Below are 12,047 nucleotides of genomic sequence, written 5' to 3'. Positions count from 1 at the left end.
TTTCCTTTCAAAAATTCCCTGATAATGTCCTAAAGTAAAACTGCATATTCCTATATGCATACTCATTATCATTTTTAAAATTATTTTTATCAAACAAAATCTGGAAGTTAGTCAGGCTACTCATTTTTGGAATGATATTTCTGTGTTAGCAGGGTTAGGGTTTTTGGTTTTGTTTTGTTTTTCCAAATTCCTCAATGTTTACTGTAAACTGAAGTTAGGAACTCATTTTAAGGCTATGTCTATACTTGCAATTGATCAACAATACTTTTGTCATTTATGGGCGCTTAACCTTCTTCCCCCCTGAACAAGAGAAGTTTTGTTGTAGGTAGTGTGAACACTGTCAGCAGGAGTGCTCTCCTGCTCATAAAGCAAAAGCCACTTTTAGAGGCTAGTAGTATTTTGTTGAAAAAATTGATGACAAACATTATTCATACATGTTGACTTTTAGGCAACCCCTCCTCCCTTTTTTCCCTGTCTGTCCTTCCTGAGCAAGCCGTACCCTTCCATACCAACATTCCAATCGTGCGTCCCATCCCACCAGGTTTCTGTAATACCAATGATATCAAAGTTGTATTTATTGGTTAGCAATTCCAGTTCTTCCTGCTTATTACCCATACTCCTTGCATTTGTATATAGGCATCTAAGATACTGATTTGATCTTGCCTCCCTGTTGTGCCCTGACCCTCCTTGCTCCTTCCCATTATAGGCCGTAGTCCCCCCCATTTCGAACCCATCTCCCAGTCCCGCACATTCAGCACTTACCTGTGGGCTTTGCTCACCTGTCCCCGTCGAACCTAGTTTAAAGCCCTCCTCACAAGGTTAGCCAGTCTGTGTCCAAACTGAATGACAGGAAATTACCTGTGAGAAATTTGAATGTGTGGAATCCAGGGAGCTCAGGGCTGGGGTGTGTGGGTGTGGGGAGCTCAGGTTAGGGGGATGGAGTGTGAGGATGTGGGGGAGCTCAGGGCAGGGGGGTGGGAAGTCTGTAGATGTGAGGGAGCTCAGAGCAGTGGGATGGGGAATGTGGGAGTATGGGGAGCTCAGGGCGGGGGATGAGGAGTGTGAGGATGTGGAGGAGCTCACGGCAGGGGGTGGGGAGTGTGGGAGGATGGGGAGCTCAGGGCAGGGGTATGGTGGAGCTCAGGACAGGGGGCTGGGGAGTGTATGGGTGTGGGGAGCTCAGGGCAGGGAGTCCAGGAGTGAGGGGGGGCGCAGTGCAGGGATTGTGGTGCAGGAGTCAGGGGTAGGTGGGGGGGGGGGTGTCTAGCACATCATGGCCCTTGTCTAGCACATCATGGACAGTTGGTTCCCACTACCGTGATCTCCTAGGAGACTGAGACACCATTCTGCCAGGACAGCCCAAGCTGCTGAGGGAAATTGCCCCCCACCATCCCGTCTGTCCAGATCCCTCTGCCTCTGGGTTTGTTCTTCAAGGGCCAGATGTGTGGGGCTGGGACTGTCCTTGTTCTGTGTTTGCAGAGTGCCCAGCAGAATGGCTCCTGCTTCACCCCTGGCCTAGAAATAACCAGAACAGGCAATTTGGGGAGGGAAGAACCAGGGAAGGGAAGGTTTGGGGCCGGGGGCTAAGAGGCGGGGCTGGGAGGCAGGGCTGGGGTGGAGATGCAGATGTAGGGAGTTGGGGTGGAGGCTGGAAGAAATGGAACTCAAGGAGCTGGAAGGGTTGGTGAAGGATGGAGTAAAGGGAGGGGGGCCAGGCTACAGGACATGGAGGTGCCAGGGACAGGAGGGAGGAAGAGACGTTTGTTTGACAGGACCCCAGGGATTTGGGAGGGAGGAACAGTGGGAGGGGAGTGGGAAACATTTGGGGAGAGGAACCTTTGGGAGACCTGGTGGTGAGGAGGGCGGCAGTCAATGGGAGAGGAGACAATAAGGAGCAGGTGCTGCCTGGGTCCAAGGAGGTGGGGAGAGATGGGGTCTGGGTGTCACGAGTACCAGAGTTAGCTGCACCTCCGTCCTCCTCCCTACCTGGTATCTCTGCCCCCTCCCTCCCGAACTTTCCTTCTGCATGTCTCTGGGCCTCTCTGTCAGTGCCAGAGGGGATCCCTCCCCTCCCCATGGCTGGATTCTTCCCTTCCCGAGACATGCAGTCACCATCTCAGTGGGGTGGGAGCCCTTTGATGCTTCGCCTGCGTGTTCCCAGCCGAGAAGGGGCGGCTAATCCCGCAGAAGCAGAGCCCTGCACTTTTGAGTACCTGGACCCAGGGTTTTGCTGCTTTATAGCGGGTGGGGTTAAAATAACGGAACGTCTCTTGTCCCACCAATCCCCCAGGACTCACCCCTCTTCTCTGCATTGCGCAGCGTCCGGGGGATACCGCCCCGCGGGGACACTCATGCCCGTGTCCAAGGGGCTGTCCCGTAGCCTATGTCAGTGTGAAAAGCATTAAAGGACCCTGCCCCAGAGGGAGAGCGTCTCTGGGGGCGTTGTCCCGGGATGACTGCAGTGCTTTGTCCACACCAGAGTAGTGAGAGACAGCCGCAGCCAGGGTTGCCAGATGGTCAATAAAAATACCAGTCATACTTGCCATTGCATCACAACCTAGAGTACATCTTATTTAGAAAATTGAGAGATTTTCTCAATTTATCTCCTGGACAGAAAGCTCAAATACTGGACTGTCCGGTTCAAACGGGACACCTGGCAACCCTAGCCGCAGCCCCTGCCCGGAAAAGCTCCCAAGCTAAGCACCTGGGGGATTTAGGAGCACCAAGCAGTGGGCACAAAGCACAGTCACACACTTGTGCTCCCAACTCCCTTAGGGCTTTGAAAATGCTCCCCTTAGATGAGTTAGAATCAGTGTCCCCGATTCACAGACGGGAGCTGAGGCCCACTCAGGGGAGTGGCAGGGCCAAGGGCTCTGCAGCAGACCTGGGACTTGAACCTCAGTCTCCCAGAAGTTCCACAACCAGCCCGCTCTGCTTTGCTAAAGGAGCAGGCGGGACTGTTTGTGCAGGAGGAGGAGCTGGGCTGGCTGGCTGGCTGGGGCAGGCCACAGCAGGGCTCAGCCCTTGGCCTGGCTGAGAGCGAGGAGAGGCCTGCAGGCTGAGGGGCAGTGTGACGGACCGGGCCGTGTCTGGGCACAGCTGAGGGCGTCTGCTCAGGGCGAATTGCTCAAATCCGGGGCTCCTTACAGCCCCCAGACTGGTGACCTCTCCACACAGGCCACAAACCAGTCCCACAGAGCGCTTCAGCTGCCTGCCTGAAGCCTCACGAGCAAAACCCCTCCGGCACCCCAGCAATATCCATGCCCCCGATGGCCCCGGGCCTCATACACCGGTGGGGGTCCTAGCACCCAATCCCACCTACCCCGAACAAGTTCTGTCTGGTCCCAAGAAACCAGCCACAGATCCCTGGTCAATTTACCCTCTGGATCTTACCCACAAATCATGCTGAGCCAATCCTTTAGCATCTAACACCTAAAGGTTTATTATTACAATAAAGAAAAGCATGAGAGTAAGGTTGTTAAAGGAATAGTATGTTACATGCACCGAATCTCCCAGTTCTCGATGCAGCCTCTAGCAGAGATGTTACAGCTGCTGGTTTAAGAGTTCTTGTTGCACAACCTAGGGTCAGGATGGGTTCACAGGTCTTCCAGGCTCTTCGATCCCTGCAATGCTGCCTCTGGGATGAAGTGCTGAGCTGAGAACCAAGATGGCATCGACCACATGGCCTATTTATCCCTCCTTCCTGGCCTCTTCTTGGCTGCAGGAGATCACCTGGTCCTCAGCCTCTCTCTGCTGGCCGCTCTTAGGTGTCCGCCCTCATGCTTTAGGTGTGTCCTTGGCCCATTCAGTGCCATTGTCCCACAGGGCCTCGCTAATTAGCATGTCCACAGGCCGGGCTCTGCCCAATGCTCAAGCACATGCAGAGAAATATTCAGGATCCACACAGACTACAGATTCCTAACTACACACACAGACGTTATACAACCACATAAATAGCTTACATAGGACTATCAGATAATAAGCTTCTATTCAGCACCCCACATGGCCCCCTTTTCTACCATTTTCTGGGGCCAACACCCCCACCTATGGGTGCAGCAGTGATCTGGCTGCTCCCCTCAAGATCCAGTAATGTGACAGGCAGTGACTGGAGGAGCTGCCTGGGCATAGACTGTAACCCAGGGGCCCACAGTGCAGCAATCATCAGCAGTGTCTGTGTCTCCCCAGCCCCCATTCAGAGCTGAGTGCAGGTACCTCCCCAGCCCCCTCCCCACCCCCGTCTCCTGCTCACAGCGGGTCAATAGGGTTCTCCCATTCTTGGGCCTCTGGTTCCCATGCAGCTGCTCCCAACAGGAGTCCCTTGCAGCCCGGCAGGCTGGGGCAGGCCCCATCTCTCCAGCACCAAGGTGATGACGGATACAGACACCAGGAGGAGCGAGACGAGGGTGCAGCGAATGGCCTAGGAGGCAGGAGATGTGGCCGGCCCTGCAAATGGAAAGGACCTGGTGACAGTCGGGTGCAAAGTGGCAAATGGCTCTGCAGTGCCAGCACTAGGCACAGAGCAGCTGCCGTGTAGAGACCTTGTGTGAGTGCCCAGAGGGCTAGATCTACAGGGGATCAGCTGCAGGGGGCATGTTCCCCCGACAGGAGGCCGAAGTGACAGAGGCTGTTGGGGACTCTCCTCCCTTTGCCCAGGTGGTGTTGGAGGAGCAGGGAAGGACCCAGGTTTGCTCAGGCTGCACCAGGACTCGGTGCAAAGGCCTGACAGGAGCCAGCAACGGACACAGCAGCCCAGACCCTCTCGCCTCTCCCCAGTATGGCTGGCAGCTCACAGGGGCGACCCCGCCCTGGGCACGAGGCCTTGGCACCGGCTGTGGGCTCAGGAGGGGGCGGACATGGGACATAAGCGATGCCGAAGGGAGGGGTGTGGGCATTAGAGGCCACTACCATTGCCCCGGCCCCTTCCCCGCACCTACCCCTGCCCCTGTTCTGAGGCCACGCCCCCACTCATTCCACTCCCCCCTCCCTCTGCTGCTTGGGCTCCCCCACCCTCACTCAGGTTCGCTGGCCTGAGGCTGGGGTTACGGTGCAGGATGGCTGGGGAGTGGGGCGCGGGAGAGGCTGCGGGTTGCAGGCTCTGGGACAGGTTCAGGGCAGCGATGGGAGTTTGGGTGCAGACTCAGAGGCAGTTAACTGTGGGAGGAGGATCCAACAGGAGGCTGGGGTGTGGGGTGGGGGGTGTCTACCCCAGCTGCCTGAGAGATACTAGACTGACTCTGGTTTCCTTGTGTCTCCCCGGCTGGGCTCTCACTCCCACTTCTCCTCTCAGGGTCCCTGCCGGCTCCCCTGCTCTATCTGAATGCGTCCCTGGCGCCTCCACCCCCCCAAGCCTCACGAATGTGGCCCCGACTGAGACATCTCACTCCCCTGGCACTCCAGCCCCAGCACAGATTAACTCTCCTGGGTTCCAGGGAGAGTGGCATTTGCGGGTCCCTCTCAATCTGAGGGGGGGCCAAAAATGAGGGATCCCCGAACCTCAGTCCTCCCTGTCCCTTCCCCTCACCCCAGTGGGGCTGAAGCGCCAGAGCAGTGAGGTGTCCCAGTTGGGGGCCATCTCAGTGAGGCTTGTGGGTTTTGGAAGAAGGGTTTTTGTATTTTGCTTTTCTCGTGTGTGGTCCCCAACTGGTTTTTCTGGGGGTCAGTGGCCCTGGAGACAAAAAAGGTTCCTCATCCCTGCCTTTAATAAAGAAAACTTTGAAACCCTTTGTGGTAGACAGAAATTAACATTTTACCTTATTTAAAATGAAGTTTCCTAAAGTTAAAACACCTAATCTGTGTAAACATTCGAATTAAACCAGTCACCCAAGCTCCAGCACTAGCACAATGGCGCCGCGTGATGATGCAATGGACGGTGCGCACCCAGGCTCCTACCCTCAGCTCTCTTCTGCACCCAACCGCCCCGTCCCAGACCCCAAACTCCTCGGTAGAAATGTGGCCCTTGACCACTTGCCAAAATGCCCCCCCCCATTAAAAATTATTGACAAAGCCTGATCCAAATGTTTTTTGAAACGTTATTTAATCAGAATTTAAATACATTCTATACAATTGGGAGGGTTGGGGGGAGGGGGACGCAGCTGCTGGCTCCTCAGCTCCTTGTGCTCTCACTGGCTGTCTTCCTGCTGCAAGGGAAGCAGAATCCGTCACATTCATCCCTGGGGACTCAGGGGTACTGGGCCCCCCCAGCATTTCCACCCTCCTCCCCCCTGCGCTGAGACTTGTTCTGCTCTCTGGTCGCCCCCCGTCAGGCCCGCAGGGTGAGCTTCTGACCCACCCAGCAGGGACGTGGGGTGGGGGCAGCATGAGGAAAGGGGCGGGGGACTCCCTGAGGGGATGGGAAGGAGACCCTGGCCCTGCCCCACTCTCCTGCATCTGCTCCGGCTGCTCACCATGTATCCCAGGAGCTGATGGGCCTGCCCATGCAGGGCGTGGGCCAGGACCAGCCCGGCCTGGCTGGGGCGCCTCAGGGGGGAGCGGGCAGCGAGCAGAGCCTTGTCTAAAAAGCAGTTCTCCTGCTCTGGCGTGAAGAGCTGCCCAAAGACCTGAAATCAAGAGCACGGGAGGTTTCAGCTGACGGCCCAGAGCCCGGCCCCAACTCCTGGGGCTAAAACAGCTTCCTCCTTCTGCAAACTCCCTTCCAGACCCTGCACCCAGACGCTCTCCTCACCCTGCACCCTAACCCCTGCCCCAGGTCACACCTTCCTCCTGCCCCCAAGACCCTCCCAGACCTCACCCCCCTCCGCACAACAGAGCAGCCCTAGGCCACTGGCCAACATCTTGGAGCGACCTCCATCAAAAAGTGTTGCCCCCCCCCCGCCCTGCTTCCCCTTCTATGGGAGATCCGGGGCAAGGTGCGGCGCTGCCCCTCGGAAGCGCCGCCCCTTTGAAACGCCGGGACAGCGTCACAAAGGGGCAGCGCCGCCCTGTCCACGGCTCGAATAGTCGAGGGAAAATGCATCGACCATTCGATCAGCGACTCCCCGCTTCCCACCCCGCGTCCTACCCGCACGAGGGCCCCAGCCAGCCCCACCCCCGAGCCCTGCCCTGCCCTGGCAGCGCGTCCTTACCTCTCCCACCCTGACGGTGTTGCTATGCGCCAGGACCCATCTCTCCTTATAGTAGTGCCTGCACCACAGGTCCTCTGCCTGGTGGATGTTGAGGCCTGCAAGAGACAAACCAGGGTGATTCTGCTGGCAGGTCTGAGCCCTTCCCCTCCCACGGGTCCCTGCAGGCATCCCTGGGCAAATGGAGGGGCACAGGGGGCAGAAGGGGAACACAGAGGGACGCATCCCCCCTTGGGCCAGTCTGGGGGAAAAGGGCTGGGTCCCCTCCCCCCGCCGCCGGCACCCTCAGGGTGTCCCTGGGGCCCAGGTCCCGGCTGGCTTCCTTACCCCTGTGGTGCAGGAGGAGGCGGTACAGGCTGTGCACCCCCTTCCGGGCCAGCCGGCTGACGTCTTCGGATGGGTCCGAAATAAAAAGGCCCAGCTGGGCCACGTGGTGACCCATCCTCGGCCAGTCGGCGGAGTTCTGAGGGGAGAGAAGAGGGGGGGTCCCTCAGCATCCTGGGGCTGCACGTCCCATGCTAACGGCCGCCGAGGCGGTTCTGAGCTCGGGGACGGACAGAGACACCTCCCGGGGCGGGGCGGGGCGGGGCGGGGCCGGCCTTGCGAGGAGACAGCCCTGAGCAATGGCCCCGACTGAAGGGTCACTCCGGGGGTGGAACAAGGGGATCCACTGACGGCCACTCCCCAGTCTGGGGCCCAGGTGCCCCCCGGAAAGGCCCAGGGTCGCCCCTCCCCGGGGAAAGGAGAACGCGGCCCATTCCCGGCCCATTCCCAGCTCTGCCTCCCGGGGACGCTCCCAGCCCCGCTCCCTGCAGCCCCAGACCCCCCGGCTCCGAGGTCACTTACCTCAAACCCCGGGAGGGTGGTGGCGACTCCCAGCAGGGCCGTGGTGCTGCCAAGGGCCCTGGCTCGCTCCTGGGGCAGGCGGGACTCCAGCCACGGGCTCAGGTGCTGGGGGGGAAAGAGGCAGGTCAGGACCCGTAGGGAGGCGCCGGTTCTGGGCAGAGCCTGGGGCTCCTCTCAGACTGTGCCCCCCCCCCCCCCCAGCCACTGACACAGCTCCTCTCTCGGCCCCCCGAGGAAGCAGGGACAATGGCCCCGTCCCCCCCACGGGGCTCACCTCCATGATCAGCTGCAGCCTGGCGGTGTCTGGGGACTCGGCGAGGAGGCTTGCCAGTAGGGCCTGGAGGTCGACGGGAAGGGCCCGGATGAACTGCTGCAAGACAAGGGGGAGCCCTGGGTCAGAGGGGGGTTGGGGAATCCAGGCCACCCGCTGGCCCCGGGGTGCAGCCTTGAGCAGGGTCTGAGCCGCCTCGCAGAGCAGGGAGGAGCCCAGGCTGGGCATGGAAGGGACGGGCCCCCAGGGAGAGCAACGGGAAACCTGGAGGGAAGGATCCAAACCTGCAGCTTCTTCTCTCCCTCTGCCCCCACCCCCACTCCTCTCTGGAGCTCCAGCCCAGCCCGGGAGCAGGGCCCGGAGGGACGTACCTGCGTGTGGATGGGCTCCTGCTGCCAGTCCCCAGACACAGTCTGTCCCACGGCCGCCCTCAGCAGGGGGTTCAGGAGCTGGGCCTGTAGGGGAGGCTGCAAGGTGCTGGCAGGAGAGAGGGGCAGAGACTGTTAATTCAGCAGCAGGGCTGTGTCCAGACTCAGGGGGTTTTTCGGGAAAAGTAGCCTTTTTCCGAAAAAACATCACCTGCGTCTAGACTGCAGTCGCGTTCTTTCGAAATTAAATCGAAAGAACGCGGCTTTTCTTTCCACGGCGGTAAACCTCATTTCACGAGGAAGAACGCCTGCTTTGGAAAGTGCTTCTTTCGAACGAAGGCGTTCTTGAATGGAACTAGGGCTTCTTCGAAAGAGAGCATCCAGACTCACTGGGTGCTCTCTTTCGAAAGAGGCTTGCAGTCTAGACATAGCCCAGGAGACAGAGACTTTCCCACTCCCTGGTCAGGGGATCTGCTCTGGGGGGGAGTCGGCGGGGGGGGGGGGGGTCGGTACCTGAGGCTGCAGGCGGCGTTGAGGCAGTCGGCCAAGACCAGTGGGGGGGGGGAGTCCTCCATGATCTCCTGTGAGACCCAAGGAGACAAAGGGGCTTGTGAGGCTGGGGCCCCCAAGAGACGCTCACACGGCCAGCGCCCCCACCCTGCAGGATCCAACCCCACTGCCTCCTGCTGGCCTGTAGCCCCCCTGCCTGGCACAGGGCCTCTCCCAGCACCCCCCTCCCAAACCGGGACCAGCTCAATCCTTGTCCCCAGGCCGTCTCCTGCCCCTCACTGCCCTGGTGACCAGCCTCTGAACCTCCTCATCCCTGCTCCCCAGGCGCATCCTCAGCAGCCCGCTCTGCTAACCTTCCAGCTCCCCCCCCATGGCCCGGGGAGACCCCTCCCTGTTCCGAATCCCCCTCCCTGTCCAGCACCCCAGACCTGCCCCATTTCTGTGTCCCTCCCTCCTCCAGCATCCCCGCCCACCCTCCCCATGTCCCCCTCCCCCTCCCCCTCCAGCACTCCTGGCCCCACCCATCCCATTTCCAGCACCCCCACCCGCCGCCATGGCCCAGGCAGACCCCTGTCCACCCCACATATCCCCTCCCCTCCTCCCAGCCGCCGCCACTCGCTCACCACGATCCTGGCCATCATGGTGTCCTTGCAGCAGCGCGGCGCCAGGGTGTCCTCGCCCCTTTGGAGGGCGGCGAGGCAGGCGGGGGGGACGGCCAGGAGGAACCGCTGCAGGGCGGCTGGGCTCTGCACCCCAGAGAGAGTCTGTGAGCCTGGGGCCTGCCTGCCCCCCACGGACAGCTGCAGGGCTCAGGCCTCCCAGGAGTGGAGGTGGGAGCTGCCGGTTGTCCAAGCACCCACACTCGCCCCCCAACTGCTGCCTCAGGCTTGTGGGGGCCCAGCTGGTGCATGACAAGAGACCTCAGTTTGGGGGGCCCAGGTCATGCAGGAGAAGGGGCCCCAGGGGGATCCCCAGGGACAAGCCCCTCCCGGAGGGGGGGACGTGCTGGGAAGGGGCCGGACAATCTCGGGTCCCCCCCGTGTGGAGAAGGTTCCTACCGTGTCCCGGGTGTGGAGCTGCTCTTCAATATCATAGATGGCCCCTTCCTCCACCCGGGAGTCCATCCGCTCCTGGCAGAGCTCCGCCGAGGCGCAGGGGGGCTCTGTGCGGGAGGGAAGGGACCAGGGTGACTCCAGCGGCCAGCAGGGGTCACGCGCCCCCATGTCAGGGACCCAGGGCAGGTTGGGCCCCACACGCCCCTCGCAGGGACCCATCCCCCTTCCACCCTCACATCTGCCAACGCCCTCAGCAGAGCCCCCACCAGGAACAAGAGAGCCAAGCAGCAGCTCCCGCCCCCATCCATTGCCCTGGCTGCGGGGCAGACACTGGGGCTGCCCCTCCCCCCCCCGTGTACTGGGTGAGCCCCTGGGCCCAGCATGTTCACGGCCCCTCACCTGGGTCTGAGCGGCTGCAGGAGGTGGCCCGGCTGCAGCTGGAGGCCCAGGCGCTGCTGCTCACTGAGCTGGACCCACAGCTGCAGGGGCTGGTGCGGAGAGGCTGGGGGCTCCCGGAGACTGGCAGGTCCCCGGGGGCCGGGCAGGGCGATGCCCCCTGGTGGTAATGGGGGCTGGGCTCCTGGGGCAGGTGTTTCTCTCCACAGAGGAGGCCCCAGAGCCACCCTACCCGGCTTCCCCGCTGGGCTGGGTCCCGCCTTCCCAGCCGCCTCTGGAGCCAGGTCCGGAGGGGCCTGGCCGGTGGGCGAGTCGCCCCGAGCTGGTGGGATTCAGCATCCCCGCCCGCGGGGACGGAGGAGCTGCTTCCCACCGGCCCTGGGGCCATCTTCAGGGCTTTCCGGAACCACAGCCTGATGTGTTTGGCCATGCTGCAAATGAGGGGAGCAAAGGGGAGCTTGGGGCGCAGCCTGCAGAGCGAAATCCAGGGGTTCCAGCGCCCCAGAGCGACTGCCCCCAGCCCCCAAATGGCCCCTTGCTTATCGGCTCCGTCTTGCACAGGCACTTCTGGCCCTTGACCGAGGGCTGGGCCTGCCTGGAACCCAGCCGGCCCCGGGCGGGATCCAAACCCCTGGGGGCTCTTACCTTCTGCAAAACGCTGTCCGGATGTGGAACTCACAGAGGACAAAGCAACTGTGAGCAGGAGACGCACCAGAGCTAAAGCAACCGGGGGTCTCCAAAGTCCCCTGGGCCCGCCCCCCCCTTTTCTCAGCCTGAGATGTGGGTTCCTCTGTGAGGTCACCACCTCCCCACCTGCCCTTTGCCTGATCTGCTGAGGGCTGCCCAAAGCCCCTGTGAGGTCACTGCCCCCCCCACCTCACCCTGCCAGGCAAATGTCCTGCCTCTGGCCACCCCTCTGGGAAGTTGGAGCCATTCCTAGGGGTCCCCCCCACTCCCTGACTGGGCATCCTGCAGCCAGCAGCTCCAGTAGCCCCATAGGCTGCTCCCTGCCCTACACTGCAGGCTTCTTGCACAAGAACTGTTTCACACCGGAGTTCTTGCGCAAAAGGTCTCGTGCAAGAGCACCTCCACCCTGCCATGTGCTTTTGCACAAGAGTGTCCATGGCATTGTGAACGCTTTCTTGTGCAAGAAAGCTCTGATGACCATTTTAGCCATACAAGTGTCTTGCTCAAGAAGCCCCTGGTGCCCGTCCACGCTGCCTTCTTGCACAACAGCTCTTGCACAAAAGGGGCTTATTCCTCGTGGGGAGAGGAATAACTCCTGTGCAAGAAGCCCTCTTTTCTGATGCTTTACTGCAAATTTACTTGCACAAGAATTCACGTGCAGTGTAGACGCGCCACAAGTTTTTGCACAAGAACAGTTGTTCTTGAGCAAAATGCCTGCAGTGCAGACGTGGCCTTGGTGTCACCCAGCACTGGACTTCCTGGCCAGGAGCAAGAGTTAGAGCCTCCCACTCGCCCCGCTGCCTCTCACGGGCTCCCGTCCGGCCCCAGCCCTGGG

General features: G+C 60.6%; 1 protein-coding gene and 1 long non-coding RNA gene across 2 annotated transcripts; both read right to left on the bottom strand.

Moving 5' to 3' along the window:
- Window positions 1-7,080: 7,080 nt before the first annotated feature.
- On the bottom strand, window positions 7,081-8,055 carry LOC142825907 (uncharacterized). The gene is made up of 3 exons (XR_012900232.1): window positions 7,926-8,055; window positions 7,407-7,542; window positions 7,081-7,177 (listed from the first exon to the last, which is right to left on the bottom strand). It is a non-coding gene; the product is annotated as an uncharacterized LOC142825907 (long non-coding RNA).
- Window positions 8,056-8,205: 150 nt separating this feature from the next.
- Window positions 8,206-11,274, bottom strand: LOC142825916 (uncharacterized). The gene is made up of 6 exons (XM_075918078.1): window positions 11,171-11,274; window positions 10,529-10,956; window positions 10,133-10,236; window positions 9,698-9,820; window positions 9,078-9,145; window positions 8,206-8,673 (listed from the first exon to the last, which is right to left on the bottom strand). The coding sequence occupies exons 2-6, from the start codon at window positions 10,953-10,955 to the stop codon at window positions 8,208-8,210; spliced, it is 1,188 nt and encodes a 395-aa protein (XP_075774193.1). The 5' UTR covers window position 10,956; window positions 11,171-11,274; the 3' UTR covers window positions 8,206-8,207.
- Window positions 11,275-12,047: the final 773 nt, after the last annotated feature.

This window comes from Pelodiscus sinensis, unplaced genomic scaffold, assembly GCF_049634645.1.
Source record: "Pelodiscus sinensis isolate JC-2024 unplaced genomic scaffold, ASM4963464v1 ctg93, whole genome shotgun sequence".
Classification (NCBI taxonomy): Eukaryota; Metazoa; Chordata; order Testudines; family Trionychidae; genus Pelodiscus; species Pelodiscus sinensis.
Note: the sequence above shows the minus strand (reverse complement) of the source record. Positions and strands in the feature narration are given on the sequence as shown.

Coding starts and splice junctions, on each gene's coding strand:
- LOC142825916 (XM_075918078.1), bottom strand. CDS start 10,955: ATGGCCAAACACATCAGGCTGTGGTTCCGGAAAGCCCTGAAGATGGCC. Junction 9,821..10,132: donor AGCTCCACACCCGGGACACG/GTAGGAACCTTC, acceptor TCTGGGGTGCAG/AGCCCAGCCGCCCTGCAGCG. Junction 9,146..9,697: donor CCATGATGGCCAGGATCGTG/GTGAGCGAGTGG, acceptor TGGGTCTCACAG/GAGATCATGGAGGACTCCCC.